The sequence below is a fragment of the Panicum virgatum genome, chromosome 1N (genome assembly GCF_016808335.1).
Source record: "Panicum virgatum strain AP13 chromosome 1N, P.virgatum_v5, whole genome shotgun sequence".
In the NCBI taxonomy this organism is placed as follows: domain Eukaryota; kingdom Viridiplantae; phylum Streptophyta; class Magnoliopsida; order Poales; family Poaceae; genus Panicum; species Panicum virgatum.
In genome coordinates this window covers 411,396-439,059 of record NC_053145.1, presented here as the reverse complement: position 1 = coordinate 439,059, position 27,664 = coordinate 411,396, and the positions used below count along the sequence as shown (strand labels likewise).

The 27,664-nt window shown below is 44.7% G+C and overlaps 2 protein-coding genes across 4 annotated transcripts; one reads left to right on the top strand and one right to left on the bottom strand.

The window, feature by feature from the left end:
• Positions 1-2,899: 2,899 nt before the first annotated feature.
• Positions 2,900-3,998, top strand: LOC120654357 (putative invertase inhibitor). Its single transcript, XM_039931876.1, has one exon. The coding sequence runs from the start codon at positions 3,170-3,172 to the stop codon at positions 3,758-3,760; it is 591 nt and encodes a 196-aa protein (XP_039787810.1). The 5' UTR covers positions 2,900-3,169; the 3' UTR covers positions 3,761-3,998.
• Positions 3,999-5,105: 1,107 nt separating this feature from the next.
• On the bottom strand, positions 5,106-27,138 carry LOC120654356 (DNA-directed RNA polymerase III subunit 2-like). Of its 3 annotated transcripts, XM_039931874.1 has the most exons (36): positions 26,752-27,138; positions 26,575-26,667; positions 26,334-26,400; positions 26,158-26,248; positions 26,006-26,058; positions 25,778-25,842; positions 25,301-25,406; positions 24,782-24,892; positions 24,554-24,613; positions 23,429-23,458; positions 23,014-23,064; positions 22,840-22,938; positions 21,105-21,164; positions 20,948-21,037; positions 18,483-18,584; positions 18,292-18,402; positions 17,986-18,102; positions 17,775-17,891; positions 17,620-17,700; positions 13,417-13,521; positions 13,251-13,331; positions 13,019-13,165; positions 12,900-12,944; positions 12,037-12,114; positions 11,821-11,960; positions 11,603-11,702; positions 10,945-11,066; positions 10,690-10,825; positions 10,479-10,609; positions 7,655-7,780; positions 7,527-7,582; positions 7,118-7,188; positions 6,250-6,334; positions 6,073-6,176; positions 5,624-5,752; positions 5,106-5,509 (listed from the first exon to the last, which is right to left on the bottom strand). In XM_039931874.1, exons 1-36 carry the CDS (start codon positions 26,994-26,996, stop codon positions 5,459-5,461), a joined length of 3,456 nt encoding a protein of 1,151 aa, XP_039787808.1. In that variant the 5' UTR covers positions 26,997-27,138; the 3' UTR covers positions 5,106-5,458. The 3 variants fall into 3 exon arrangements, 2 of the variants coding, with proteins under 2 accessions (XP_039787808.1, XP_039787809.1); XR_005667044.1 differs by lacking the exon at positions 7,527-7,582 and having other exon boundaries at positions 26,752-27,086; XM_039931875.1 differs by lacking the exons at positions 17,620-17,700; positions 17,775-17,891; positions 17,986-18,102; positions 18,292-18,402; positions 18,483-18,584 and having other exon boundaries at positions 26,752-27,086.
• Positions 27,139-27,664: the final 526 nt, after the last annotated feature.

Below are 27,664 nucleotides of genomic sequence, written 5' to 3'. Positions count from 1 at the left end.
AAACTCACTCTATATATGAGAGGAGTTTCACTGTATATACGAGGAGCTTTGGGGGGAACCGTTGGATCGGATTCCCCCAGCTCCCCCGTGGGGTGGGGGGCGGTTTACATGGCACCGTTGTAGGTAGCCTTACACGCATGTGTAAGGTTACACATTTATTTTGCTGACAGTGGACATGGACGTGCATTGTTGCTAGGCAAAAGCAAGGCTCCTGTCTGTAGCGCTGAATGGATATATTCCAAAAGGGAATTCATACCTGCAGAATGGGCTGGCTGCTACTGTGTAATTGGATGGACGTGAAGAAAGTGAATTCGATGCGGGGGCTTAACTAGCTATTCATCATCCATCAACTTGCAAGGCAGTTAAACACTCCTGCACTTGATATTTCCCTTCTCTATAGGACGTCTATCACTGAAAACTAATTGAAGACGGATCTCATCTATCTAGTGACAAAAGAAGAGGAAGAAAAAAAAGTAGCACAACTGAAATCATTGTACTGTCAATTAGTGACAACAATTAATGGGCTATAGAATGACAAATTCTGCTGAAAGGTATCCAAGTGTAAACAATTACAACTTTATCTCAACGCACAGCAAGACACACACATAGCACTTGCTATCTCAAGGCATGCCCCGCGCGCCTTCTTTTGTTCTTGACCCGTTAAACCATAGCTGGCACGGGCTTCCTTCTACGGACTAGGCTGTTACGAGGATAGCACCTTCGCGACCGAAAACGGGACACATCAAAAGGCCTTGTGTTATCTTGTAGTGCGGTTGGTGCTGCTCTTGTCACTGGAGGCCTCTACTATTGATTGCGTTGTTACTCAATCACTAAAATCACAAACAATGGCATAATGGGACCATTTTCCTTACAGTGCGTCACCGGTCCCTAAACTTGTTCGACTGTGTCATTTCGATCCCTAAACTCGTAAATTGATCGTTTTGATCCTTAAATTTGTTTGGCTGTGTCATTCCGGTCCCTAAACTTATAAACCATCTGTTTAGATTCTCAAACTTGTCCAATCATGTCATCCCAGTCCCTAAATTTGGTTTTGAATATCATCTAAGTCCAAACCAGACGATCTAAATCTTCTATATAAAAAAATAATATATAACTTTTTCATATGAACTCGAATGAAGACAAACTTTATATCAAAATTATATCTCTTGACGCGATCTACAACTTTGCAGTCAAAAAGTTTTTGAATTAAAATTGTTTGGGGTCCCAAAATTTAATTTTAACTTTTAAATTTCAAAATTTATAAATTTACAACAATATTTTGAGACCCTAAACAATTTTAATTCAAAAATATTTCAACTACAAAATTGTAGATTAGGTCGAGGGCTACCATTTTAATATAAAGTTTATTTTCATTCAAGTTCATATGAAAAAATTATGAATTACTATTGGATATATAGATTTTAGATCGTCTTGTTTGGATCCATATGAGACTCAAAATCAAGTTTAGGGACCGGAATGACATGATTGAACAAATTTGAGGATGGAAACGTTTGATTTTCTAGTTTAGGGACCGGGATGACACAACGACACAAGTTTAGGGACCGGTGATTGACTTTATTATATATATGGTATTAAGGCATCATAGCGTCCGCAGCGGGCTTCCTGATAATGACCTGGTGTGTCCACAAGAGGGGTCCAGTTTTCACTGCAGCCTTCATCCCCATCATCCAGATCATGGTAGCCATCATTGATTTCTTCTTCCTCCACGAGCAGATCTATCTTGGCAGGTAGCTCCATCTTTTCCTGTTCAATATATATATATAACAGTTGTATGTGATGCCGAGTATATATATATATATATATATATATATATATATATATATATATATATATATATATATATATATATATTCATCTGCATATATAAGTGGGTGGTGACATAGAGTTCTTTATTATTTATTTATTGGGGGTGTTTAAAAAATGCAGCATTCTAGGTTCCCCACTGATGATTGCTGTGGGGAAAGAAGATGGATGCCTCGGCATGTTGCGCAGATAACAAACAAGCAGTGGATGAAGAGGCCGACCATGAGGAGCAACAAACGACGAATAAAGAGGGATCTCTATAGGTGGGTACCTGCTCGGCTGTTCGGCTGGGAAAAAAATCAGCTGATTTCCGATGATTTCGACTGATTCAATAGTATTAGAATAAATTGGAATGAGTCGAAATAAGTCGAAAATAGACAAGCTGAAATAAGCTCACTCCTAGAAATGTCTATACTATACATATAGTATTCGAGCCTTATCATTGTGTTCTGAAATCGAATTGCTCTCCGCCAAAATTGTGTCTTGTGGACATGCCCATGTCTCAATCCAATCATTTTTTTATTTATTTCTTGCAGGGAAAACAGAGAATGCGGGTTCACTTGGCACCTGTTAGCAGTGCTATATATTCTAGATCTTGATCGGTCCTGACAGAAAAAGGAAACCCACGAGCATATATATCATCTAGGCTGCTAGCATCCAGTTCTTTACAGTACGTAGCTGCATCTGCAAGCATGGTGGAAGAAGAAAAAAATAGATAGTGCAGGAAGGGGTCGGATCTATGACGGGGGATAGAGAATTCAGAAGCGATGGATGCTCAGTTTTTGAATTGCAGGCTATATATGACGATCAGTTCAGCCTGACGTAGGCAATACAGAGACACAATTCTCTCTCAGTTCCATCGGACGAATGCCATGCTACGATCAGACGATATATACCAAAATAGCTAGGCTAAGCAGCAGATGACCTTGTGCCGATGCATGCAGGCAGGCCTGCATGTTGAAGCATTCAACGATGGAGCCGAGGCCTCTCGATGGATGGCCCGGCCGGCCTGCTAATAGTACTAATAGAGGCATCGCCGCATCGACCAGGCCGGAGAAGAAGAAGAAGAAGAAGAAGAGGTCTTCGTGTCTTGCATTGCATCAGATCCCTGAATTAACTAGCGAGCGAGCGAGCATTGCTCCCGGCCTCTCCCTGCTTGCCTGCCTCCGATCCATCCTCTGCCGCCTGCATCTATCTAGCTATCTATGCCATTGTTCCCATTGGACACATACATATACACACCTCTCTCTTCTTCCCGCGCGCGCTCTAGTACATATAGCTAGTACTAGTACGACAAGAAGAAGAAGAAGAAGAAGAGAGAAACAAGAAGGCAGGCAAGCAAGCAATGGCGGCGATGAGTGGGCTGTCATCGCTCTGCCTCCTCCTCTTGGTAAGCGGTGTCGCACCGGCGCAGGCGGCGGAGATGGAGATTGAGTTGGTGCCGACGACGACGACGACAGAGTGCGCGAACCCGGTGAGCGTGGAGGCGGCGTGCCGCGGCGCGTCGGAGACGCACGCCGGCGTGGCCTACGAGCACTGCGTGGAGTCGCTGGGGGCGGACCCGCGCAGCAAGGAGGCCGGCAACATGCAGGGCCTGGCCATGGTGGCCACCAAGATGGCCATCGACCACGCCGCCAGCACCGAGGCCAAGATCGACGACCTGGCGGAGCTGGAGGAGTCGCCGCACGCGCGCGCGCGCTTCAACCACTGCCTGGAGCAGTACGGCGGCGCCGCCGACCTCCTCCGCGACGCGCTGGACAACCTCAAGACGCAGATCTACGGCAAGGCCATGGAGCAGCTGTCCGCAGCGCTGGGCGCATCAGAGAGCTGCGAGGACGCCTGGAAGGGCGAGGAGAGCGTCCCCGTCGCCGCGCACGACAGGGAGTACGGCCGGATGGCGCACATCGCGTTCGGCTTCACCCACGCCGCCGCATGATAGATGCGTGGAGGATGAAGATGATGATCAAGATGCATGCATTACCTATATATCGATCTTGTTCAATTCATCATCTTGCTATCTAATTGATTCTAGTCTGTTTCTTCTGATCTTTTTTTTTCCGTGTGCGTGCTGTGCTGTGCTGGTGATTAAATATGCATGTGTGTTAATGGTAGGCCGGGTTTCATCAGATGAATCACGGAACAAGGAATAATAAAGAAGGCTGCTTATTGATGCATGCATGATCTATCTACTACTCTGTATCTGATGATGAATCAGTTTGACTATTATTGGCTTCTCGATCGGTTCTCTGTTTCTTCGTTCTGCACAAGAACAAGAACAGACAGTAGATAACAAACAATGCATTCGATCCCAACCAATGCAATTCTATATAATATTTCAACTGCAGGCATGCTCTGCCATCAGATGCAGCAAACCTGCTGCAGGCATTCTGTTGTGCGACAAATTAAAGAGACACGCTTCATACTACCGCTGCTGCATCAAATTATTGTTCCTGCTGCGACTCGGCTGGCATCGTAGACCCTCTGCATCTCATCGATCTCTTTCCCAGGACCCTCAGAGCAGGCAGGCAGACCTCCACGGGCCCGGGCCCGCCATGGTTTCCACCAAGCTGGTGAGGTCGGGTGCGGTGAGTATGGAGCCGAGCTCAGCAGGAAGGAGGCGCCATGGACCCCCACAAAGTCCTGTCTCGAGGCGTGCGTGTGGCTGTACCCCTACTATGATTACTACTTACTACTGCCTCCATTCCAAATTGTATGTCATTTTAGCAAATCTAGATGCATAATATTTACTGCACATTAGACATAGTATTATTTATCTAGATGCATAGCAAAACCTACATATGTAAATTTGCCAAAACGACCTGTAATTTGGGTAATTTGGAACAGAGGGTAACAGCATGCTTGTTGTATGTATGGAACTGATAAGATACAGTAGTAAGCAACTCAAAGGGGTCAAAGAGTCAAAATCCTAGTAGCTGCTAGAGCACATGTCGTCGCATGTTATCCTTTTGCCTCACACATTACCATTCTTCTGGAATCATTCATTGGCAATACAAACAATATAGCAAGTGATAGTCTCTAATAAAAACAAGCAAGATGCATAATAAAGGATGAGTAAAGCTAGGATGCAAATTAGAAACCAAGTGAGGGCCCGGAAAGATTAAACTTGACTGATGACGACTGGCAGGTGACCTACCTACACATGCTATTGACGGCTGTGAATGCATGCTGAATCATATCTAGTCCATCAGCCTGAAAAAGGTGGTGGACGAGATACCTACCACCATGACATTAACATCATCTCGTGGCCAGGCGCAAGCACGTATACAAGACAGTTGCAATACAAAGGCAAAGGCAAACAATCTCCATTAGTGTACAGTGTTCATGTAGTGATGCTAATTGCTATATTCTCCGGTTTCACGTTTCTCGCTTTACAATATGGATCATGACATGCCACATATATTCTATATGTATACCAGACGAGCAATCCCTAGCGCCTTGCATGCTCCTGATAATAAAAGCACAAGGATGCATTATGCAGCCTGCCTTGTTGCTGCGAAATCTTATTTGCACGCTGCAGCAATCCACTCCGCCAGGAGAATGGACATCAACCAAGCCTTTAACTACCCAGCTTTTCAATCAGCTCCGTAAACCATCACCGGTTCACAATCTTGAGTTATCCTTCGGTTAGCTTTAATCGGGGAACGACATTCATTGCTTGCAATTCCTGGAACCAAACAGAACCAAATGAGATTAAATGTAAATGGCCCATGAACCATTTATAATAGCTCATACTATTAATACAAAGTTGACGTAGAAAACCAAGAAAGTTCTGCACTACCTGGAACAAAAGCTTGCAGGCATATGGCAGCCTCATCTTGGCCATGTTTTCTCCGTTCTTACACATTGAACAGTACGAAGTCTTCAGTTTATAGTTGTAGTACCCCAACAAGCCACATTTTCTGCAAACCTGCCAGCATTCAAATCCATAAATAAGGTAAGCCCAAAGACATACAACTCCATGTTGGCGCTGGTCAACTAAATATCTACCATGTGCAAACAATGTCAACAAAGGTAACTATTGAAATACTCAAGCTGTCGATCATTGAAAGAAAATACTACCAGTCTTTAAGACCTGTTTACCCACTCAATAATGAGCATCTATTGAGTAGGAAGGACATGAAGGTTTCATAATCGTACTGATCCTAACACAACAGCATGAGAAGTTATGCTCTTGGCATAGTTCCAGCCTCTGCCAAAAATAAAGGCGCAAACTACTCCGAAAATCACCTGGACTTGATATGGATCACTGGATAGTAGCAGACGTTCAAAGATCAGCATGCTAGCACCATACGCAATCAAACAATCACGCTCCATTTCACCAAGACGGAGACCTATAAAAAAGGAATTTAATCAACAAGAAAGAGTACTGGGCCATAGTCATAAAATCGCAGAGTACTGCAAAACCTCCATCACGACTTCGCCCTTCAGTAGGCTGCCTAGTCAACAACACTCGTGGTCCACTAGCTCGAGCATGCATCTTATCAAGAACCTGTAGAATCCACAAGTGATTTACATATTCACCAACTAACTCAACAGGAATCTCAAGCAAGACGAAATATGTTGCAATAGACACCCAGTAGCTTGTGCGATTCAGAAAACAAAAAAATAAGAATGCATATTCAAATTCTTAAAATCATCTCTCAAGTTTTTAAACAATGTTGGCACTTCTAAGTGCTGATGCCTTAAAAACCAAAATTAATTACATCATGCAGAAATGACATCAATAGGGTAGGTCACGAGTTAAGCTAAGCCAGCCCATACATTGCATTTTTTATAAACTAAATTATGAACTACCTTTTCACTACACAGCTTCTCTTTACTGAACTGCAAAGCATCTTAGTATATATCCATACATCATGATATTGTTACAACAAATGCCACATGGAAGGTTGAACTCTCCTTCCTTTCATATCCAACCTTTGACATATCTATCAAGACCAACTCATTCCACATTACTCCTTAAGGTCACAAAAATTGTTGTTTTGGACGTCACCAGTGAACAGAGTCTGCAAAACGCAACTCTGACCACCAATTTCTAATGTATTTGCAAACCTAGTAAACTATATTGTTATGGAGTATTTTTCAGTGGGAATGTAAATGACATTTTCATATGTTTGGCCCTATTACTCAAAGACATATTTCTAGCCAAAGTTTAAAGAGTTAGACAAGACAAGTCCCAGAACAACACCAAGGGTGACATATGGCAGAATTAGAAAACATAGCCTCATTTAAGGCCAACCAAAATGGAACAATACAGATAAACTATCCCTACCATGTGCTTCAGTTTCTGATAGTAGATTGGACCCATGAAGATGTATGCCTCCAGAGGATGACCTAGAACACCTGAAATGGGGGCCAAAAAATCAGCTCTAAAAGAACCACGGCAGGTCCAAGTAGCAAAGATGCACACAATATATATAAAAAAAAATCATCTAGTGTTTAAGAAATAGGAAACAAAATATTGTATCACCGAAACTAGCATGATTAGAATAATGGAAAACAGCTATGAAGCTGTAGGTTTACACCATATGTCGTGTCTACGATATATCTAGGTTTCCTAAGTCTCTATCACCTAAATCATCTAGCTTGAATTTGCGTACTAGCCCTATCAACACGGCACAACATGAAATTTTAAAGCGTGCTTACAGAAAGTAATATTATAATTTGATATTAGAATGCACCTGAGTACAAGAAATCTTTTCCGTTATAGCTGAAGCCATGCTTGATTAGAGTATTGCTGGTATGAAAGAAAAAACAGTGTTAAAAAACTATTAGACGCACTTGAGGTGTTAGTGAGACAGAAGTATACCTTATGTCTTGAACTTTATCAGCATTACCACTTGGTTCACCAAATGCACTGCCATAATGGAATCGACCACAAGACAAACCAGCCTTTCCACCAATAAGTTCAATCATTTTACCTATAGTCATTCGACTGATGAGGCAAAAAGAAAAGGGAGAAAATGAGTCAAATGGGATGGTATAATCTTAAGGCACCAGCAGTTCACTAAACATATCGCGTCAATATCTCTCAACTCTTAAAAAAAATTCGACCAGGGGGATTTTTTGTCTTAAGAAGATTGTGCCACGACTCGAACCCGGGCTGGCTCAGCGAACCACTTCCCTGGCGTGTTCAGCTGACCAGTTGCACCATGAGACTATTGGCATCTCCAACTCTAACTACTTATTGTTACAAATGAAAGAGAGAGTGGACTGTGTATCTATTGATAGAGGCCCTTTGGGCTATATATACAAGAGACCCCCAAACCCTAGACACTAGGATATGACTATACTACCCTTAACACCCCCCCTCAAATGCAACGTGAATACAATGTCGTTGCATTTGAAGAGTGGTACTAAGTACATGAGTTGAAAGAAACACTCATACATGACTAATACATCCAAAGTCCTAAAACAACAAAGATGTCGTCGAAGCGTGCAGCTCTTGAACATGTCTTGTAGAACGATCTCCTCAAGTGGTGAACAACCAAGTCTTCACAAACCAGTACATCGACTCTTCGACAGGAAGCTTGCTTTGGAGACTTTCAACTTGACAATATGTGTCAAACCAGCCAAACGGAGAGGAGAGAGTTCACTGCTGCAAGACGGCAGGCAGCGAGATGACATGATGATGACGACAAATAAATGGCCATTGGTCATGATGTGGAGCAAAACGGCTCCGAAAGGGACCAAGAGGGCACTGTCGCACCAACGATGATGATGTGATTAGCCAAATCGACGGGACTTAGCTAACCAAAATAAAAACAAGATATGGGCTGATTTGACAAGGAAATGGTGGACACGCACGGCATTGACGAACTGGAGATGTATAACTGGACTTGGATTGACACTAATGCAATGTGACACGATTTGCTGCAGCAAAGAACACATTTAAGCATCAAGCAAGGACTGCTAGCAGCTGATATGGATGGACACATCACACATGTGGACTGAATATACTGCAGAAAAAGGACTCAAGGCAGCAGCAGATGACAGCAGCAGGCATAAGCAAAAGATGAGCAGGGCAGCACAGCCGCACACACAGACAGATAGCAGCAGTTTGCAATGACATGGTGGAAGATAAGATAACTTGCTACTTGAAGATGACAGCACAGCCCAAGCAAGAAATTGGAGCATATTGCAACTGCATAACCATGAGAGGCATGCCAAGGAAACAAGAAGCTTGAACCATAGCTACTGAAATTAGAGGCCACATGAGAGCAAAGCAGTAGCAAAGATGACAGATAATCCATTCCTCTGTTCTCTTCCAAATAAGCAGCACGAAGCTACAGCCAAGGATGTGATTGATTGGAAGAGAAGAGACGAGCAGAGGAGGAAAAATATCACCGCTAGGAAATGGCTCATGGCTGCAGCAGATCGAGGGCCAACAGCTCGGCCGAAGCTCGCACACGGGCGGACGGTCGATGCAGAGCAGGGGAGTGAGGCGCAGCAGCTGTAGAAGAGGCCGCGCAGGGGGTCCACGACGGGCGGGACGACGACGGGGCGGCGGACAGCCGGATGGGCGGCGACGGGACGGCGGACGGCCGGATGGGCGGCGACGGGCCGCCATGGCCGAGATCCAGCCCCCACAGGGCGGATCCGGCTCGGGGAGGCCCGTCGGCGGCGATGGAAGACGGCGACGGAGGACGACGAGCGCAGCGCGGACGGGCGGATCCGGCTCGGGGAGGGCCAACGACGACAGGCAGCCGACGCCCGCGCGGACGGCCGTGGTCGGGCAGACGCGCAGGCGGCCGCGGATGGAGGCGCGCAGACGCGCGCGGGCGAAAGGAGGCCACGACGGGCGGCGGAGGACGACGGCGCGGATCCGACGGCGGTGAAGATCTTGCTGCTGCTGCTGCTGAGCCGCGACGGGAGGACGGTCCGCGACAGGCGGCGCAGGAGGCCGGCGGCTCCGCAACTGGCGGATCCGCGACGGCGGAGTGGAGAGCCGGAACGGCGGCTAGACAGGCGGAGTGGACGGCGGCCGCGCGGATGGAGGCCCGCGGACGCGCGACGGGCGGCCGGGAAAAGCGGATCCGCCGGCGGGAAAGCGGATCCACCGACGGAGGCGCGCGACGAGAGGACGGGCTGCTGCTGCTGCTGCTGCTGTGATGACGCTACGGGAAGGGGTAAAAAATGGGTTTGGGGCTAGAGGATTGCCGCCCCCAGGAGCAAGACGAGCTCCCAGGGGCAGCGCAGCGGCGATGAGAAGGGTGGTGGCCGGATCTCACCTAAGCTCTGTTACCATGTTACAAATGAAAGAGAGAGTGGACTGTGTATCTATTGATAGAGGCCCTTTGGGCTATATATACAAGAGACCCCCAAACCCTAGACACTAGGATATGACTATACTACCCTTAACACTTATTAGTACCAAAAGTGTAACAACAAAAGAAATGATACATATTTAATTTATAAAACAGATATTTTCAAGCAAAGAATCAACAACAGAGCTGAATCAGACATGACAAAACAATCCATAAAAAAAATGGTTACAGAAAACAGAAATATTCTATTCAAAGGTACATCAATGTTCATTGGAGAAGTAACTTTTTCATATCCAAATTATAAAGTTTAGGAAAATCGATGAAGAGATAAAACAAGTACAGAATATAACAAAGGTAATATCAAACCTAGGGAATCCATGTGGATTCATAATTAAATCAGGGCATATTCCCCTCTCAGAGAAGGGGAAGTCCTCTTGCTGAACAATGGTACCACAAACACCTTTCTGCCCATGTCTGCTACTAAATTTATCACCAACCTGGCACACAAACAGGACAGACAAATCTAAACCCATCTGTCTACAGTTGAAATTAAACGAATGCAGCAAATAAGTCATACCTCTGGCCTCCTTGTATGGCGGATAATGCACTTAATAGACAGTTTCTCATTTGTATCTGAACAAAGCATTACACGATCTACAACAGTAGTCTCGCCATCAACACCTTTGTAAATGGCCGGTGAGTTCTTGTAGTCCCTAGGTGATAGATTTAGACCATAAAGCACATAAAAAGGTCATAACTTCAGAGGTATAAAATAGAACATGCAAATATAGAACAAAACAAAAGAGAGAGCACAATACAGGCGAGTGCTCACATGTCTTTTAATGGTGCACCAGCACCTCTTCTATCTACAATTTTGGGACTTTGCTTGTTCACATAGACATCATGATTGCGAATTATTTGGCCAGGTGCAGCAATACCATCCTCATCAAGTGCCTGTGAATAAGCTACGTTGGACAGTGGAAAGAGAGACACAGAGACAGATGAAGAACCAAACAAGCACATGCAACAAGAAATCCTAAAGTTGGAACTCAAGGTGTATGCCTATTTGAATTTATACTCAAGGTTATAACAGAAGAAGATATTCTTGGATGGCAGTACATATAATGTCATAGGAGAACACAACTGAGGACAAATTTAGGTGACCTCCAGGACAAAGTCAAGAAAATAATGCACAGGTTCTACGAACTTGAGCACATCACTACAATTAATAGCTTCCTTTCAATTTCCTCCTCCAGAAGTCGATCAATTTGAATTTTTTTATGAACCTTATGACCACTATAGATCAAACAGCTCGAGAACAATTATTTGGACCTTCAACATACAGAAGTTTCTTAAGTCTTTCCCCCACATTTCATGGTTGGATTCTGCTTTCTGATCACTCAACTAAAACAAAACCATATTACTGATGAAAACATAAGGATTTTCAAAATACTTGCATAATAATGATAATGATCAGTCCTATTCTTTACCCGCATATTCTGCATTAACAAAACACCATCTTTATCTCTTTGCGGTTTAACAATCCTGTCAGAGACACCATCTCCATAGTTCTCCTTCATAACTGTATACCTGCAAGATGAGAACAAATTAGTCACAATAAAAACCAGTACAGTGGCATTTAGGGCATGATCCCAAGCACTTCCTTAAAGTAAATGAAAGAGAGGTGTCGATTGAAGTATAGAATTACTTTTTCATTGCTATGCAACGACCAAAACCTCGATCAAGGGATGATTTATTCATTACAATTGCATCTTCAATATCATATCCACTATAACCCATGACAGCAACAGTGGCATTCTGCCCAGCACCAAGCTTGTCATATCCCACCTGAAAAGGAATTCACCCATTCAAGTAAAATATCTTGTGGATTAAGTCTAAGACGGTATAAGGGTCAGAGACGAACCAACTCGATTGTTTTTGTTGTTAGCAGTGGACGTTGTGCGTACACCAGTAAGTAGAGTAGTGAATCTGCCCTGAACAACTGCAGCACATTATAGAGAAACATTACCTTTGTTAGGTTTCATGCACCAACCAGATGAACCCAAAAGCTTAATCTGATGGGAGAAGGTAGGCAATCCATGGCAATCCACTTATACACTTCAACACCCCCACTCACGTGCAGCCAAAGATGAAGGCGCAAAGTGGAAATAAAGGGATGGAGAGACAAGTAAAGCCTCTTCCAGGATTCGAACTCGAGACCTTTGCCTCCGATACCATGTTAGAGTGGATGCACTAACCAGAAGAACCCAAAAGCTTAAGCTGATGGGAGAAGGTAGGCAATCCACTTATACACTTCAACACCCCCACTCACGTGCAGCCAAAGATGAAGGCGCAACAAAGGAAAGAAGTTAAAATCAACAAAGGATCAGAATATTACAAAGGAAATTAATTATAGCATGGATTGCAAAAAACACCACATTCTTAAACCATAGTCACATTGCACCTAGGAGTAGGGCTCCTACTTGCACAAGCCACAAACAGGGGGTTGGGAATTCGAGGCCATAGGAGGGTCATCGCCATGACCAATCAACTCAAGCCAACACAAAGATCTAAACCAAGGCTTGTATGGGGCAGTTTGGAGTGCTCAAGAGGATAATTCATAATTCTATAGCGTTGTGAGAGTGACAATCACATTCTTCCAGAATTGCATTTAAATAATGTGTGCTTCCCCAAAACCTTATCCTTTTGTCGTGGTTGCTTCAACATTGTGATCTAGGGTTACCCACATGTTTAACAGATCAAAAGAGAAACAAAATGGTTCCTTGCCTGATTATATGCAATATTTCCCATAGCTTGCTTACCCATCGCACACTGAAAAAGAGAAAAATCATTAGAAAGTAACCTAATAACCAACGGAATATATCATCAATAATTTGTATCCTTGCCTGGTAAGTATTACGCGGAGATTGGTTATGGTGTGGATAAGGAATAAGTCCGGATACAACTCCTAAGATAGACAATGGCTCTATTTCAATATGTGTGATGCTGCTTCTTTCAACATCATCTTGATCCACATGTTCATACAATGCAATCTGTTCAAATCAAATTAAAACACATTATCACAATATAAATAACACATTAAATCACATGAGAAAAGGAAAACAGATTACGATATACCAACGCATTGTTCTCTTCATTGACATCAAGATATTCGATCAATCCATCACGCAGGAAATCATCGAAAGAACGAATACCATCCTAGGAGACAATTTCACTTTTAAGACAGATAATAATAATAAACAAATGAAATGGGTCAAGAAATTATGAAATGCATAATGCTAACCCTTAGTTCTTTCATATGACACTCTTTGACCCTTGATATCCCCTTATCAGCAATTATAAGTGGGCGACATACACGACCACCATCAGAGGCAATGTGAATGCAATGCTGGAAATATAGTTAAAAGGTTAGTACCTCCAGCATATCTTGTAAAACAATAACAGAAGTATTAGCTTTTTTCTTTTCTTTCCTGTTTGGAGACAAACTGGTTAACTCGGTAAGAGGTGTCATGATTCGAAGTACTATTGGATACTTAAGTATTAAGAGGTTAACAGGAATGTCATATAACTGCAATTCAAAGAGATAACAAGGACATCACTATGGACCGTGGCAGGTGAAAAGGGCCTTGCAGGGTTATTTGCATGATCTTAGTGGCACATGCATGTAAGCAGTTAGACTGGTTGGGCCCTCTGCTCCTTCGCGAGTATCTTTTTAAGTGTTTTTTTTTCTTTTTCTTTTTGCTGGTGAGTGCATGGTGTGGTTGTTGATGTACTTTGATTCACAAATTTTATTTCTTCTTAATATAACGATGGGAAACTCTCTTGCCGGTTCGAAATTAAAAAAATAACAAGGATGCCAAATTTCATATCTAAATTGAACTTCCCTTCCTAGAAAGTTCAACTTAGCCCTCTATGTCCTTTCACTGTCATGAATTCAAATGGGGAGTAACCACCAACACAAGCTGACTTCAAATCACACAGTAATTGGCACTATAACAACAAAACTACTTGGTATTTGCAATTGTACCTCAAGGGTCAACTATTCTTTGGCCTCAAATCATTACCATCGATTGTTGAAGTTAAGCTTTCAATAGCAGTTCACTACATGGTGGATAAGTTAACAGTAATAACTTTAACTAGGGAACTTTTGTTAACTCCACTACCACCGGAAAGTTGAGCTTAAAGTTGTCAAGGGTTAGACATCTTTTTATTAATTATTATCATGGACACAGTCATCGTTGCATGATGCCAACAATCATTATAGGGCAAATTGTGTAGCTGCCCTCATTCTGGACTCCAACTGCATGTTTACCCTTCTTTTTTGGACCTTGCATGTTTGCCCCCATTTTCTGAATCTCAGTTTTCCATCTGCCCTCATTTCCCACCACGGTGAGCCAAAACAGCTTTTACTGATGAGAACAAAAAATTGAAAGAAATGGTAGGAAATAATGTTTTTGTCCTTACCTTATCCAAAACATCTGGTCTGGTCTGATTAAATCCAGACCAACCAGTGGGAGGTGGACGGGCGAAGCAGCTGCCAGCGGGAGGTGTGTGAGGTCGGAGGGGACAGGCCGCGCATGGCCGCGGCTCGCCAGGCAGGCGGCAAGTAGTGCCGGACCTTAGGCCAGCGGCGTGGGACCATGGCTCGCCTCGCGGGCGGCGCGTGGCGTGGCCACCCGAACGTGGGGGCGCGTGAAGCTCCACGGCCCGGGAGATGAACTCCATGGGGCCCTTGTGGTCCATCAGGGGCTCCACGGCTGGGAGGCGGTGGAAACGAACGTCAAGGCCGGCTGCCGCCTTCTCCACCCAGCGTGTTTGCCCCTCGACCTTGGATGCCTTCTACTCCGTCGGCAGCCGCATGACGATCACGGTGACCGACAGCATGCGGCAGCCGCCGCTAGCGAGCAGCCGCTTGCCAGCTTCTAGCGTGGGCATGAGGTGGCCGGCGCCCCTGATCGGTAGCAAGACACAGGCCGCCATTGACGGATCAGGATGGCAGCACAAACTAATTTTTGGGAACAGGATTGTGCTTGGTCTAGAAGAAGCGATAAAGTGATGAGTGGATGATGCTTGCTGCTCTCTACGAGAGGAGTCAATTTATTGGACAATTTCGCAGTGTCTCAGACTGCAGCAGCTGTCCACTAACGAGAGGCAGTGGTGGCCAGCGGGCGGTGCACAGGGCTGGGTCTCCAGCTGCTGCTCGTATCGCGGGCAGCGCCCAGCTTGTGGCCTCCGCTACTGATTTTTCTTAATATATTTCACAAATAAGTTAGTGTACAAATTCATTTTGTTTATAGGTCATCCATGCCAATAGCATATATGTCTTTCACCCTTCTGTTAATACGGTTAACTTCTCTTCACAGAATAGGTGTAGAATGATGGCTCAGATTTAAAAAAAAAAGGGGCAAACATGCAAAGTCTGAAAAAGTGTTGGAGTATGTGTGTGTGTGTTGGCCCATGAGGCCCGGCCCATCTATGAGGCTCATGTAATGTCTACTATATATCCCACCCCTCTAGGGTTTGAGTAATACACTGAAGGCAATTATTCTCTCTTACATGGTATCAGACTAGGTTCCGCTCCCTCCTCTCCTCCCGAGCGCCGCCACTTCCGCTGCCGCCGCGCCGCCCCCGGGGAGATCGATCTCCGCCCGGGGCAGCGCCCTCTGATCCGCGCTCTGAGTCTCCAGCAACACCCTCCCCTAGGTCTCGCGGCAGATCGAGTCGATCCGCCGCCGTCAGAGTCCAGCAGCAGGATCTCCGTGGCGCCTCCACCCGCAAGCCCCCGTCGCGGCGCCCTTCTCCACCTCCCTCCTCCTCTGGCCTCGCCGCGGATCCCGCCGCCGTCGCCGCTCCTTGCGCGCGGCGGATCTGAGCGCGGGCGCGGATCCCGTCGCCGCCGCCGCGGCCCTTCGCGCGGGCGTGCTGGGCGCGGGCGCGGGGGATCCCGCAGCTGCCGCATCCGCCCCGCCTCCGCCGCCGCGTGGTGCCCAGCCACCCCGATGGCGGGTCCTCCTCCGCTCCGCCCGTCTCCCCGCCCGGCAGATTCGCTTCTGCCCCGCCCAGGCGCTCGTCGCCGGTCAGGCGGGCTCCGCTCCTCCCGCCGTCGCCGCCCCGCCCTCCGCTTCGCCTGGGTGCTCGCCGTCCTCCGCTCCGCCCTCGCTTCCCTCTCTCGTCCTCTATTTCTCTCTCTGTTCTCACTGTCCCTTTGACCGTGGGAGAAGAGAGGAGATGAGAGGGGGGTTATGCTACGTGCACCCAGGACTTCCACACGAGATACTGCTGCTGTGTATCCTTTTCTTTTTCCTGATCAGAGATCGGGTTGCGTCGCCCTGCCGTTCGTCGTCATTCATCGTCGACACCCCCGAAGGACGAGGTTGTTGCTGCGCCTTCTAAGGCTGCAGCGACGACGCTCATGATCGCGCCTCTACCGCGGACATCGCCGCCTTCGCGGTGGTGGTGCCCGCCTCGCCTGGCACCCACACGACGCTCCCGGAAGACCACTCGACGTCCGGCTGACCGCACTGACACCTCCGACGGGCCACTCGGCGTCCCCCCGGCGCCGCCCGTCGGCAACTCAGCGCCACCAGCGGGCTCGACGCCTCCGACAGGCCACTCGGCGCCCCCCGGCACCGCCCGTCGGCGACTCAGCGCCACCCGCTGGTTCTCCGGCCACCACTCGGCGTCTTCGGTCGACCATCCTGCGTCACACAGGGTGCCACCCTCGGCGTTGGATCCTCATCGTGTTGGCGCTCGACCCGACTTCGCGCCTCCTGCCGCTCGAGCGCAGACACCGCCGCCGTTGTCGCTGAAGGAAGACGTCTTCGCCACCCTTGTCCTGAGTGCGACCTTGCTGCAAGTTTGCGCCGTCGCCACCCCTGTCCTGAGCGCGACCTGGCTGCACCTTGCACTGTCTACCATCTACACCTGAGCGCGACCTGCTGCTGAGCTCGGCAAGAAGCTGCTGCGTTCGTGTCCTCGGGCGCCCCACAACGCTTCGGATCTGCGCTCTCCTCCACGGCTTCGACCACGATCACCTCGACTTCGGCTACCTCGGCACTAAGGGGCTATCATATGCATAAGTCTCCAGTCGAAGCATTCGCACCGGTGTTCAGACTGCGGGGGGATACGTCTCCATTGTTCTCCAGTCTGTCCATTCGTGTTGCTACCGCTACGACTGCGGGGGGGGGGGGGGGGGGGGGGGTTGTCCCCAAGTGTACTTTCTTTCGTGTCCAGTCTTGAACTCTGTTGCGCCGGTAGTTCATACTGTGGGGGGGTGTTGGAGTATGTGTGTGTGTTGGCCCATGAGGCCCGGCCCATCTATGAGGCCCATGTAATGTCTAGTATATATCCCACCCCTCTAAGGTTTGGGTAATACACTGAAGGCAATTATTCTCTCTTACAAAAAGAAGGGCAAACATGCAGTTAGAGGTGAAAACGAGGGCAGTTATTGGCCCATCATTATAGTAATCAAGAGATGAAATGATACCTGCTTCTCGTTTGCAAAAATGCTTACGAACTCTCCAATTTTGCCTGATCGACGCAACTCTCTCATAGCATTAGCAAATGTCTGAAAGAAACATGGACGACTTGAAGAGAATAAAGGAAGACAGGTAAGTTAAATGTCAGTTTAAGTTATCAGACCTGAGGCTGCCTATGTTTTCCCAGTATTAATCCATTGAACATCACCAAAAATGAACCTGGTGCATGTATTTCTTCTCCAGAAAGAAGCGTTAAATCTTCCACGCCAAGACTCTTACACTAAAGAATGAATACAAAATAACGGGTAAATATTGCACATAATTAACAGGCACAAAGTGTTCTAGTCAAAAGGTAAACAGGAAAAGAAACAAACCAGATTCATCAGCGGGCCTTCCTCTTGATCTGTTGTCACGTGAGTCAATAGAGCTAAATTTTTTGTTAATCCACAAGCTTCTCCTTCAGGAGTATCACATGGGCAAAGCATGCCCCACTATTACCAATAAAATTGATACATTGTTCAGCAGTATATATTTTTTTCTCAAACACACAGGAAAGATGTGTATCTTTATATTATACAAGAGAATTGTTGAGCAGTATATCAGAAGAAAAATGTTCTTAGTTTTCACACACATTTGGTTTTATATATGATGTAAAAACACTGCTACCAAATCGACCTCACCTGACTAGGTTGCAAAGCACGTGGCCCACTTGTTTTCCTAGTCTTCTCAAACTGCGGTGTTATCCGTGTCATGTAGCCTAACGATGCCATGTACGATAGCCTAGAAAGAACCTTGCAAAAGAAGGGAAGAAGAACCTCAGAAAAGGTAATAGTATAGAAGGGGCAAAAAAATAGGTATCATGAGTTGGTACCTGTGATACACCTTTCCTATGCATCCGAAACCTTTTGATATCCCAATTTCCTGTAGAAATAGCCCTCTCCAAACCAGAGGTTATGGCTTCATGCTTTATCAACTGCAAAAGGGGGAGAATTTAAATAACTAGGATAGCACATCTCAAAGTGATTACCAATAATAAAAGATGTTACATCATATTGAGGAGATGTTATGGTGATTTGGAGGTACCAGAGGTAGCTTCCCTCTAAAATATATGGATTCTTGGTCTTATAATGGCATAGTTTAAGATCATGGATTTTGTAAATGAGGGCAGTTTTGTAATTGTTCTTTGAGTTAACTGTCCTCCTATCATGTAAGAAATGCTCATCCCAGATTCCATCTAGCCTCCAGTTATACCACTCAAAACACCAACGGAAGATTGCCTCCTGTACCACCTCCCTTCTCCGAAAACCCTCCTAACTCTGACTTCCTGTCCCTAATGCTCTCGAAACAAAGTTCCCTGTTTGCATACTAAAGCCATAGTAGTGGTAAGTCAAGAGAAACTAGATGGTTCCAAGTACTGAGTTAGTTTGATTACCAATCTGCTAGTACTAATTACCCTCCTCCAATGTTTTCAAATCGAGCGACTAATCACGATTAATCGCGATTAATCGACCTTATCGGTCCAGCGTGCTCGATTAGGGTCCACGACTCGATCAGGAAGCCTGATCGACCGACTAATCGGCGATTAGAGGCGATTAATCGTCCGACTAGGGGTGTTCTCGATTAGGTTTGTGCAACTAGGCTGGATTGCTTGTGGGCTGGTGAGAAAATGAGAGGCCCAAAGCCCACTAGGGTTAGAACTTAAGAAGCAAGACTGGAGAGGCTCCCAGCCAGGCAGCCACCATTCCGTCCCGACCGAGCCGCGACTGTGTCGGCGGCCGCCGCTCCCTCCATTGCCGCCGCCGCTCCCTCCATTGCCGCCGCCGCTCCCTCGAAGAACAACACGGCGGCGAGGGTGGACGCGACGCGTTATCGGAGCATCGTCGGCGGGCTGCGGTGGCTGACGCATACTCGGCCGGGCATCACGTTCGCGGTCGAGTATGTGAGCCATTTCCTCGAGGACCCGCGGGAGGACCACTGGACAGTGGTAGCGGGTGCTGCGCTACGTCCAGGGCTCACTGGACACGGGCGTAGTCTTCCCCAGGCGCGGAGGGCTTCAGTTGACGGCGTTCAGTGATGTGGACATGGCTGGAGATGTGGATGGTCGACGGAGCACTACAGGCGTGCTCGTCCTCCTCGGATCCGTACCGGTGGCCTGGCAGTCACTGAAGCAAAAGGTGGTGGCGCTGTCGACCTGTGAGGCGGAATATGTTGCAGCGGCCACCGCGGCGTGCCAAGTCGTCTGGCTGCGCTGGCTGTTGGGAGAACTCACCGGCGTTGATGCTCGTCCACCAGCACTCAAGGTGGACAACCAGCCGGCCATTGCGCTGGCAAAGAACCCCGTCCTCCACGACCGAAGCAAGCATATCGATGTGAAGTTCCATTTTCTTCGGGACTGCGTCGATGGGGGGCATCTTGTCATCGAGTTCGTCGACACCGGACGGCAACTCGCTGACATCCTCACCAAGTCGCTCAGGCGTCTTCGGTTCTCGGAGCTGAGGAAGATGATCAGCATGGATGAGGTCCAGGGCTAGCAGCAGGATTAGGGGAAGTAATGTAAGACATAATCTGCCGCTTGCCCACTCTTGTTCCTGGTCAAGGATCAGCAGGCAGTCAACAGCAGCTGTCCATATCCTTGACTTGTGGCAATAGGCCACTATTGTATCTATAGTAGATAGATGTACATCAGCAATACCTGTAGTGGGCTGATCTAAGCAGTACTAGAGTAGTGGGGCTATAGCCAGCCATACCTTGTTGTACCTTAGAGTAGGTACCACCTGTGTATAAATATGAATGCAATGCAGCATGGAAAAGGCAGTTCATTTGCCACCAAATTCAGAGGTCCTGGGTTCAGTCTCAACTGAAGCCAAGAGCAGTGAGTGTGTGTGTGTGTGCAGAGGAGCTCAGCTCTTCTTCTACCTCGGAGCAGGGAAGAGGGAGAGGGAGGTGAGCAGGTTGCTCACTTGGTCCTTGTGTGCAGGGGCTAACAAACATCTCTCTACAGTATCATATGCGGAGCAAGATGGATAAATGTGCGGCCAAAAAATGCAGCCAACCTCAGTACTTCACCTATCAAGTTCCCATATCCTACTAACTAAATGAAGACTGCATTCAACAACAGCCAAGTTTTTGTATATAAACGATCAAGAAGACCGCTCACCTAGGTGACATAAGTGAATAGCAACTTTTATAGAAAACTGGATATAACATAGAAAGGGCCATCAAATAAAATAGTACAACAATAACTGGATGCACTGTCAATGTGTGACACAACGGCAACATCAGCTATCCAGGTGAAAATGAATGAAGATCAAGGACTATAAATTTCATGTTCATTACCTGGCTAAAATCTGAAGGACTAGAACGAGTCTTGTCGCTATTTTTGTTCATGAGCTCTACAGCTTGGGAATTCATTGTTTTGAACAAATCCTTCAAAACATAAACAGAATAAGAGGCATAAACATATTACTTAATGAAATAATAAGAGGAACAGTACCTCAAAAAGCAGGGATATTAGTTGACCAGACAATTCCAGCCTCTTATTCCCTACATAATCCTGAAATATATTCAACAAAAGACGTTAACAGGGTGGTAAACATGTGATCCAAATAAATTTGTAAGACAAGCAATAATCTAAGAGAATTTCTGGCTTTTAAAAACTCTTGCTCAAAATGAGAAGTTTCATATAAACAGTAATCGCCTTACTTTCAATATATTTCTATTCCATGAAGCCATCTAATTGCTTGAACTAAATATATTATAAATAAACCCCATGACATTACATTACCAAAAGTGAGGAACACAGTTACTTGATTCATTCTAGGACTGGCAATGGCAAGGTATTCTAATTGACTACAACGAAATGGAACATACAAATATTTAGTAGCAAATTATCTAAGACATCAAATGTGAGGAGAAAAAGGGGTGGTTTTGGATAAACTGGAAAGAGTAGACATGAATTGGTTGTCCTAGTCGCCATGATCAGATCTGTGCAATCTGATAGGTCTAATTATAGACTCCGCGCAGCTTGGCAGATAATATATGCAGTCAACTACATTTCAGTTTCAGTACAGATGGAACATGTTTAATTCTCCAAATTGAGCACGTTAGGTTTCTAGATTATCAGTAGATTGTTATCCTTGCCCCCAGGTCGTGGATAATTGAGACAGAACATGTAACTATTGGCTGTACAGCCAAAAAAAATCTTATGGCGGTTTTTTTTATCAAAAACCTAAATTATGCTCCCTCTATTTTCATGAAAATTTGCCCAAACCACCACACACACATAATGAGCGAATATAAGAAAAAAAATAATGAGAAATGAACCACACATTCAATAAAAATGGTACATTAAATGATTATATGATAGTAGAAACTTATAATTCAGAGTGTCTTGTATTCCATTAAGCCACTTCAACTAAAATGCCATGTGATGACTAATTGTGGACAAGCCTTATCTTTTCAACAAATAGCAAGGTACAATTGTGCAAACCACTTTGGCATGGGGCAGCACATCATATAGTACAAATGACTGAAAGCCACACAGCATATACTCAAAATAGGGTAGTGTAGAATGCCAAGCTTCTAGTAGCAAACACTACTAATTGGAAAGCTTCTCTGCGCCATGATGTTATCCTACATTTACCCAGGATAAAACCATTGCTCCACTCAAGCGTTCATGAATGGCTAAATTCACTGTAAATATGGTTTTGTAAATTCTTTTAGTCTCTAGGTTTCATTTCCTGTGAATAACTCTCTTTTACTTTTTTTTATTTAATATACGATGGGAAGCTATTGCCTTGCAGTTTCAATTCCAAAAAAAAAAAGAGTAGGCCAGAAGCCTGAAAAATGGTAGCTAGCCACATATGTGGTCAAAACACTAGCCAATTTTGAAGCTCCAAAAGAACATGACATCACTGTTAGATGATTGTAACTAATCATGTTAAGTTAAATCCACACGGAATTAGCAGACAGTGCAGTAGCAAGGCTCGATAGCTGGGAGTTTGCTAGCCAGGGTTCCAGCCCTGGTTCCACACGCCTTCAAGTTACAAACGCAGGGACTTTGGTCCTCCAATAAAAAAAAACAGTGAATTTGAATGGAATTGAATTTCTTAAAGAGCATTGGTAAAGGCAGAGAAGATGATGACTTTTAGCAAATTAATATATATATATATATATATATATTATGGAATAGCTCCCAAAAGTAATACATAATCCAGATTTGAACTTGCCTTATCATCAAAGGTGTCAGCATTCAAGATTGCATCCATCATGCGCCTTAACATCACACCAGTGTATATACATTTTTGTCGGAAGTTCCCGTTCTTAACCTATGAGACAGATTTACATGAATATGATAAAAGAAGATTGCAAGCAAAAGTTAGGGAAAACAACAGTTCTCTCACCGGCACATGTGCAATAAATACATCACGTAGGATTGATTTTGACCGACCCTCCTGAAAGTGGGGAAAAAAAAAGAAGCACTTCAGACATCAGAAGGTTGTCTTCAAGAATGTGACCTGTGCGGGTTCTGAACTCATATTTTGGAACATGTGCCGGCTGTAGTAACTTAATGTGTAATGACTAATGAGACAATAACTTCACAGCTTGTCATTGATTCCCACTCTGATAAATTTTTAGAATGTATACAAATGAAAGTTTGAGAACTTATTTCTTTCGGGTTTCATCTCTAGCCTACCCCAACTTGCTTGGGAAAAAAGGCTATGTTGTTGTATACAAATGAAAGTTTGTAGCTGGCATATATTTGATAGACAAAAGTCCCTAAATGAAAAGAAAGGTGATTGAGCAGCAATTAAATACCTTCTGATTTCCTGCACCAGGATACGTGACCTGCGAAAAAAAATCTCAGGATCAGACTAGAAATGATGCAACACTTGATAAGTAGATGCAACTATAACAGAAAATGCAAATGTTCAAGTAAAAGCTAGGTGCTAGGAAGGCGCTAGGCAGGCACGAGCCTACTGACTAGCGCCTAGGAAGGTTAAATGTAGACATTAGGCCTCCGTTTAGTGTTTATTCTCAATTAAACGAAGTTTAATAAAAAAAATTTGAACCTTAAGTTAGATTGCATCATGTCAGTGAAAAAGGAAGCAGCATGACTGACAGATCCCAATAATTGTTCATGGTTAATTGTTGCAAACCAGTAATTTAGAAATTTTAGACTCTACTACCTCAAATGGTGTGAACATTGAAGCACTTAAATTCTGGGCATATGGTATAATTTTCTTTGCACAACTTTTACCTAAAACTTCTCATTGCAATATTGCATCCTTTAATACAATATAATATCTAATCCACTAGTTCAAAGGTTCACCTCTCCGGTTCAGTGTTTTACTGGTTTTGATATTTCATATTACATTTAACCACTGCTGTTAATGCTTCCCAAGCACTTCAACCTTTAGTTGCAGCCTACCATCTCATCCGCCTAGTCTTGGATTTGAAAGATTCATAAAAGATGCACTGAAAAGCAGCAAACTTAATAAAAAATAACATTCCTGCAGCTGTGATGGGAACAAAAAATAGTTGATGTGATAGATCCTAGTAATCCCAAAGTGGAAATGAAGGCTAAGAAAGCACAATCCTGGATTACTTTGTATGATAAGATATAATCGGTGCAACTTCCATAGAACATAAAGCTCCTCAAGAATAGAGAATAGTGGAACATAGGGTCAGAGGCTGTCATTGCAAATATAGTAAAAGAATTTACAAGAAAATGCTTCTGCAAAGTTTATGCACATTATGCAACATGGGGTCAGAGGCTGTTAGAATACATGACTCGGTAACAAAGGGATCTACTCCTGGCAAAGCTTAGAATGCACATTATGCAACATTTTGTCATTGTGATCCATTTGGATAATTAAAACGGAGCGAACGATTTAATTGAGTGATGATATTAAATTATGCTTTTTTAATTTGAACATTCACCTTCTCATCCATGTACTGCAGGGCTTGTTGCTGTGTATATATTCTCTCTGAGGCACATTCCTGAGATAGCAGAAAACATTTAGATAGCCTAAAATATAAAAGATACAACATACAGTTAAGAATAACATGGAAAAGGGGTGTGAAAGAATATTTGAAACATAGCACAAATTCAAGATCCAAATATACAGTCATTGGGATGGTGTCAATTTTATCATCAAGCAGAAGTACCTGAATAGATGGGAATAAGAGGTCTCCGTATCTTGGATCTCTTCCAACCATTTGTACAACCTCTTGATCACTTTCCATTCCCATAGCTTTCATGACCACTATTATTGGAATCTGTAAATTTTAAAGCTCAGAAGTCAGAAACAAAGTCATGAATTGTCAACTACTCCTTCCAACTTCCATGTCATAGTATAGGACGACCCCATGACCCCACGACCCCATGACCTCTCAAAAACTTCTTATCTAGCTTTCTCCCACTTGGGTACTTCCAAAAGAAGCAATGATATACAAAACATCCTGAATCTACTAATGAACTACACTACACCACCACTCACACCCGGTACGACAAAATTAATTTATTAACAAAATATAAAAATGGAATAATATCTGGGTGCAGAAAACCTCATTAAATAAATATTTGCTTTTGAAGTGTTCCCTGTCTCCATATTAAAATAAAGGGTCCCAAATGTAATGAAATAGAATGAGGATTTAACAAGCTAAAACAGGATTTGCAATGCATACCGGTTTCGTGAATTGATTCAGCTGTAGATAGATCTTTTCCTTATCCATAGTAATCACCGTCTTACTTTTAATTTCATGTGTGCTGCTGGTAACAGATGCAATCACCCTAATTGACAGAAAATACAGGTGAACCGCATAAGATATCGAACAGTACACCACTTCACTAAAAGGACCAAATGAGGCCAGCCATGAAATGTAAGGTGCAAGGCAACACAAAAATAAGTTATTTCTGCAATGAGTGGGCAATGGAACTCAAAGCTAGGTATCCCATGATGGTTGGAATTACAGTTTCCTGGCAACTTCAAAACTAACCTGAATCAAACTACAGTTAGGAGTTGGGACGTTGCTTTGTCTCAGCATCTTTCAGAGCAACTTATCACAATTGTTAAACTTAAATACTCATTTGCTGGAGAAGAATGCAAAGTTTAAAATATTTGAGGCAAGTTAATGACCAAATAGTTCTGTAATGAGTATGACCTTCCTTTACTATCGGTGTCGATAATAATACGATTCTTCGATAGCTGTTCTTGTATTAAAATGACCTGAAAATGAACAAGTGTAGCAAGATTATCAATGCACAGAAAAAGCACTACAAACCTGTGTGACAAAACCAAAAGCACTTGCAGTTAGCGCTGTAAGTCACTAATGCCTCAAGTAGGTCGAGCAACAAGGTGCGAGGAAAAGATGCATTATTTTTTTAGTTACCTTCTCAGTTCCTTTGACAATGAAGTAGCCACCAGGATCAAGAGGGCACTCACCTAGGAAAACAGTGGTGAAACCATCAGAACAACCAGTAAGCTAACACAATAGTACCGGCTAATGGAGATGCTTCTGGATGATGAAGAATATAGACTAACCGAGTCTTGCTAGTTCAGCTTCATCCCTTCCATGCAGAACACATGTATAACTTCTAAGCATAATGGGCATGTAGCCAATGAGAATGTTTTTCTGAGGATTAATAAGTAAACAAGGTGACTAGTTTGTCTTTTCCATCAAGCGTGCACAAGGCACTTGAATCAGAGTAATGGGATACCTTATGCTGCGGTTCATGCTGCTTCCCCACGGTATATTCAATATCAACTCTTATAGGAGCAGAATAACTGGAGGAAGAAATGTAAAAAAAAATCTTCAGGAAGCTTGGTTGACTGTCTGTTTGACCGAATGATGAGATTATCTAATCTCCAGCAAATGGCATAGTCGGTATGCTGCTGAGTAGAAAGTGGATTGAAATGAGGGAGGGATGTTTATTTCAGAAATGAGGGAGGGATGCTCACGTGCGGTCAGTAAGGCGGCAAAAGTGGGGCGTGATATTTTCGATTTTGTAATCCACTTGAACTGAGGGCGTGCCAACATAGACGTTGGTGTACCTGGATGCATCCAAGGAAATTATTCATCAATTTATTTATTTATTTAAGCGCGTGCGTGTTGTATGATAGATTTGCATTGCGTACCTGAGGTAAATGTTGGGGTCATTGCGCGCCTCAATTCGATTGTTTGCCTGGACGATGTTCCTGATCCCCCTGGTGATGAAGTAGTTGAAGGAGTCGATGTGCTCCTTGACGAGCCCTCGGACCTTGAGGAATGCTGGGAGGAGCGCGAACTTGTCGACGGGGGTGGCGACCGGGGCGGCCAGAGAGCGATAGGACGGTGGCGGCAGCTCCTTTTTGGCCGCGTCGTCCGCTGGGGGCACCGTCATGGCGGCGGCGGCGGCGGCGGGCAGGTTTAGGAGGGGTTCCCTTCCCTTAGGGACGAGGCCGCCAGAGAAGGCTGCGCCTGGTCCTGGGCGGTGGCCGGCGGCTGCGCGGCCGCACGAGGGAGAGTTGAGCAGCAGTTGGGATTGTTGGGTTGGGCCGGGCCGGGCCGCTATTTGTTCAGTCTGGTCCATATTATTGGGGGGGGGGGGGGGGGTTACTGTAAATCCTTTTTCTTCTTGAAAAAAAACTGTTCATGTAAATCCAACGATGAATAACACTCGTTGTTGTAGATCTCGTAACAAAGTTGCTCACGCTCTTGCTGCGTTGGACGTATGTGTCCTCCGAACGTCGACTTTGCATGAAGCGGCTCTGCTAGTTGTACTGAGAGCTGGGAAGCAAGCGAAATCACTACGCACATAAGTTAATGGAAAGTCTTTGCCTTGCAAAAAATATTATTATTCCTATGAATTGTATATACATGCGTTTTTATAAAAAAATCTCTTAAATCCTGCAGCAACGCGCACGTAGAATCATCTAGTATAAATTATTTCTTTTTTCAAGTTTATTTTGCTTAGTATGATGTACACGGTTCACAGTTGGTGGGAGCCAGATATGATGGATAATGTGTTACATTAGCAACCCATAGAATACAATGGGAGATGGAGGAAAT